Source organism: Sturnira hondurensis, unplaced genomic scaffold (assembly GCF_014824575.4).
Source record: "Sturnira hondurensis isolate 20B ecotype Veracruz unplaced genomic scaffold, ASM1482457v3 Scaffold0005667, whole genome shotgun sequence".
Classification (NCBI taxonomy): Eukaryota; Metazoa; Chordata; class Mammalia; order Chiroptera; family Phyllostomidae; genus Sturnira; species Sturnira hondurensis.
The window spans coordinates 152,899-158,068 of NW_028078298.1; the positions used below are offsets into that span (position 1 = coordinate 152,899).

General features: G+C 40.7%; 1 protein-coding gene across 1 annotated transcript; it reads right to left on the minus strand.

Moving 5' to 3' along the window:
* Nucleotides 1-4,039: 4,039 nt before the first annotated feature.
* Nucleotides 4,040-4,963, minus strand: LOC118988064 (olfactory receptor 2D3-like). The gene has a single exon (XM_037047429.1). It carries the CDS (start codon nt 4,961-4,963, stop codon nt 4,040-4,042), a length of 924 nt encoding a protein of 307 aa, XP_036903324.1.
* Between the last annotated feature and the right edge of the window lie 207 nt (nt 4,964-5,170).

Sequence of the window (5,170 nt, forward strand, 5' to 3'; positions counted from 1 at the left end):
ATTAGTGAAACCATACAGTATTTGTCTTTATCTGACTTATTTCACTCAGCACAATACTCTCTAGGTTTATCCATATGGTTCCAGATTTCAGGATCTCATTCTTTTTTATGGTTAAGTCATATTCCATTGTATATATATACCACCTCTTCTTTATCCATTTATATTGATGGGCACTTAGGTTGCTTCCATATCTTGTTTATCATAAATAATGCTGCAATGAACATATGGATGCATATGCATTTTCAATTTAGTATTTTGGGTTTCTTCAAATAAATACCCAAAAGTGGAATCACTAGGTCCTTTTTGGATCTTTGTTATATAACCTTTGTTTTAAATTCTATTTTGTCTGGTTGTTTGTTTCTATTTGCGTGAAATATCTTTTTCTATTCACTTTCAGTCTGTGTGTCTCTTTCAAGCTGAACTGAGTCTCTTGTAGACAGCATATATAAAGACCTTGTTTTGTTATCCATTCAGCCAGTGTATGTCTTTTGATTGGAGCATTTAATTCATTTGCATTTGAAGTAATTTTTAATAAATATGTATTTATTACCATTTATTTTTATCTTTTTCTTCTAATAATTAGAGAAGATCCTTTAATCGTATTACAAAACTTCTTGTAATACTGCTTCCATGGTCATGAACTCCTTTAGCTTTTTCTTGACTGGGAAGCTGTTTATCCTTTAATCCTAAATAATAACTGTGTTAAGTAATCTTGTTTGTAGGTCCTTGCTTTTCATTACTTTGAATATTTTGTGCCAATCCCTTCCCACCTACAGAGTTTCTGTGAGAAATCACCTGTCAGTCTGATGGGAGCTTTTTTGTAACTGACTGCTCTTCTCTTGCTGCTTTTAAGAGTCTTTCTTTGTCTTCAACCTTTGGCATTCTAATTATGATGTGTCTTGGTGTGGGCCTTTTCAGTTCATCTTGTTTGTGTCTCTGCACTTCCTAGACTTGTATGTCTGTTTCCTTCACCAGGTTAAGAAAGTTTTCCATTATTATTTTTTTAAATAGGTTTTCAATTCATTGCTCTCTCTTCCTCTTCTGGCACCCCTATGATGTAAATTTTGTCCCAGAGGTCTCTTAAACTATCCTCAGTTTTTGGATTTTTTTTTCTGATTGGGTGTTTTCTGCTACCTTATCTTCCAAATAGCTGATTTGCTTAATCTACTCAGTTGTTGATTCCCTGTAATGTAATCATTTCAGTTATTGTAGTCTTCATTTCTTTTTTGTTTGTTAGTTTTTCCTTTTTTTTATAGGTTTCATTTCTGACTGGCTCTTATGTTTTTCCATCTCCATTTTTATGTTTCCTAACTCTCTGTTGAAGTTCTCACTAAGTTCATCTACTCTTCCCCTAAATTCATTGCCTGTCCTTATAACCAAGTGATTTGAAATCTGCCTTTAGTAGATTGCTTGTCTCCATTTTGTTTAGTTCTTCTTTCTGGGGTTTTGTCCTGTTCTCTCATTTAGGACATATTTCTTTGTCTCTTCATTTTGGAAGTCTCCCTGTGCTTGTTTCTATGTATTGGGTAGAGCTGCTATGTCTCCCAGGCTTGCTAGTGTGGCCTAATGTAGTAGGTGTCCTCTAGGGCCCAGTGGCAGAACCTCCCCAGTTACTCAAGCTAGACACTCCAGGCCCACCCCACCCTATGGGGCTATGTGCACCCTCCTAAACAGTTGAGACTTGATTGTTGTTGACACATCAATGGCAGGGCTTTACCCTCAGCTTGATCAGCTGAGAGGACTGGCCAAGACCACTGTGAAGGATCTTCAGTAGAGGGCTGACCCCACAGAACAGGATTCACTTTAGCATGGCTCTGGTGCACAGCATATCTACCCCTTGAATGTGTTGCTTGTGGAGGTGCTTTGATACTGTCTGAAGCTGTCCATTGGGTGCACTGGCTTTAGTACCTTCTGGGAGGTGCAGGCCAAGGTCAGCTGCCACCTGTGTCCCTCCCAAGGCCAACTGGGCATGAGATACAGAGCAGCTGCTACTAGTGCTGGGCCTAGAGGTTCCAGGGTCAAGCCAAACTTCAACCCAAGGCCAGCTGCCACTAATGCCAATCCTGGGGTCACTTAACAAAAGGTACAGGGCACACCAAGGCCAGATGCTATTTATCTGAGAGATTTTAGGAAACTCTGAAGCATGAGCCTAGACAGGCTATTTTTATGGAAAGCCATTGGAAACATCTTAAGTGGGCTTATAAATTGGATGGGGCAGGGTCTCAGTCACCAGGGCTAGGCAAACAGTGTTAGCCAAGTTGATGTAGACTCAGGTATGGCACCCACCTGTGACTGCAGGGGTGGTCTTAACAAAGGAAAAATGGCTTCTGCCACCACTTTGGTCTGGGAGAAATCTACCCCTCCAGTTCTCATCCTGATCCCAGACAATTCAGTCCCTCCACATATGTTCCTGGAATCTTTCAAGCTGCTGCTACAGCCCTGAAGCTCACAGAGAGTGAGTCTAAGTAAATTTGTGTGTGAGCTTTTGGAGGAATACCTGGTTCTACAGTAGCCCTCTGTCTCAGCTACAATCCCTGCTGGCTTTCACAGCCAGGAGTTATGAAGACTTATTTTTCAGGTGCTGGAAGCCTTGGCCAGGGGACCTCGTGTGGGTCTGGGACCCCTTGTTCCTGAGGGGTTATCTCAATCACTGATATATTCCTCCCAATGTTTAACCACCACATATGGGTGTTTGACCAGCCTGGTCCACAGCTCCACCTCTCCTACCAGTCTTCATGTGGCTTCTTTATTCTTTAATTACAAGACTTCTGTTCAGCTAGATTTCAGGCAATTCTCAATGATTGTTGTTCTGCAGTTTATCTGCAATTTTGATGTAGTTGTGGGAATATGTGAGTACCCCACTTACCTATGCTGCCATCTTGACTGGAGCCATTTTAGCTTATATTTCACAGTTTTCCTAATGTTATACATTCTTTTATAATTGTTCTACCATTTGTTATTCCTTAAATGTGCTCTCTTTATATTTCAGAAATTGTTAAATTTAGAATTTAAGGGTATGTTAGAAATATTAATATAGCATCATGAAGAATTTGCTTTTTTTCAGATTTTATTTATCTTCAGAGGGGAAGGGAAGGAGAGAGGGAGAGAAATATCAATGTATGGTTGCCTCTTGTGCGTCCCCTGCTAGGGACTGGCCTGCAACCCAAGCATGTGCCCTGACTGGGAATTGAACTACAATACTCTGGTTCACAGGCCCGCTCTCAATCCACTGAGCTACACCAGCCAGGGCAGGATTTGCTTTTTATGTTTATATCCCCAGTTCCTAGAAATATACTTGGGATATGTAATAGTGTTCAAATATATTTAATGAGTTTATACAAGAACTAAGGAAATGACTCTGTTCACCAGAAATGAATTATCTTATTTCTGATAGTGTACTTTTTATTCAGTTCTTTGTTGTTTTTTTTAAAAATATATATAGTTGTATGTCTACTTGTTTAAATTTTCTTATTAGCTTACATGGACTTGGAGAGTAGCAACTATTTACTTACCTGCCTTTCATTTCTTTCCTTCCTTCCTTCCTTCTTTTCTTTTCTTTTCTTTTTAAGATTTTATTCATCTATCTTAGAGGGAAAGGGAAGGAGAGAGAGAGAGAAATATCAGTGTATGGTTGCCTCTCGTGCGTCCCCTGCTGGGAACTGGGAACTGGCCTGCAACCCAGGCATGTGCCCTGACTGGGAATGGAACCATGATCATGTGGTTCACAGGCCCGCGTTCAATCCACTGAGCTACACCAGCCAGGGCTCCTTCCTTCTTTTCTTCCTTTCTCTCTCCCTCCATTGCTTCTGTCTTTTTACACCTTTTCTTTGCTTTCTATATTTCTTTCCTATGTCGATCAAGGTGCCTTTCTTTGAATAAGCGATTTGCTGAACTTATCTGAGAAGAGATATGGGATAATAGGGAAAGGAAGAAAAAAGTGGAGAGATAAGATGAACATGGGGAAAGTTTGCAAGCAAATCACTTCTGTCCACATCCCTAAAATTGTCATTATAATCAGAGATCCCCACCTTCAAAAAGGCTATTTTGTAGTCATTCTCCTGAGAGCCCCTTTGACATCCTTGTTCCTCAGACTATAAATGATGGGGTTCAGCATGGGTGTCACCGTTGAGTAGAACACAGAGATCATTTTATCCCTTTCATTCATTATCTTGGAGTTTGGCCTCATGTAGGCAAATATTCCTGACCCATAGAAAAGGACAACAACAATGAGATGGGAGCCACAGGTAGAAAAGACCTTAAGCCGGCCCTCCTCAGACTGCATCTGGATCACAGTGGAGATAATATTCCAGTAGGAGACAAGGATCAGGGAGACAGGAGCTAAGAGGATGACCACACCCATTGCAAAGATGGCCATTTCAGTGCTGTAGGTATCTGCTGAAGCCAGCTTCAGGAGTGCAGGAGGTTCACAAAAAAAATGGTTAATGATATTGTTCCCTTGGTAGGGCAGATGCAATGTGAATATGGTGTCCACGAGAGACACAAATGCTCCACTAGCCCAGGCCCCTGCAGCCAGCTGGACACATACCCAGTGTGTCATGATAGTGGAGTAGTGCAGGGGCTTGCAGACAGCCACATATCGGTCATAGGACATCACCGCCAATAGTGCACACTCTGTACAGCCAACCAGAAGTAGTACAACTATCTGTGTTGAGCATCCAGCAAAGGAAATGGTCTTCTTCTTTACCAGGAAGTGGACTAGCACCTGAGGGACTGTAGTAGTAGAAAAACAGAGATCAGCAAAAGACAAGTTCCTAAGGAAAAAGTACATGGGTGTATGGAGTCTGGAGTCTATGTGAATGAGAATAATGATAAGCAGATTTCCCAGCACAGTCAGCAGGTAGATGATCAGAAAAAGGAAGAAGAGCAGGACTTGTGTCTGTGGATCCTGTGAAAGGCCCAGGAAGATAAATTCAGTCACATAAGTTTGGTTTTCTTCTCCCATGAATATTTATATTACTGTTCATAGGCAGCACCAAGAAAAGAAATACACATCAGTCAGTTACTTTTAAAAACCTGAGTAACTTGGATATTTTATTAAACGGTATCCAAAACAGCTATTGGTTTTCAATCTTAACAGCTTCTATATATTAGAAAACAGTGTCTTCTTTTTGATCAGTAAGTCTGACCATTGAAACACATTTCTGATTTT

Bases quoted from the DNA above. Each gene is read 5' to 3' on its own strand.
- LOC118988064 (XM_037047429.1), bottom strand. From the start codon at position 4,963: ATGGGAGAAGAAAACCAAACTTATGTGACTGAATTTATCTTCCTGGGC.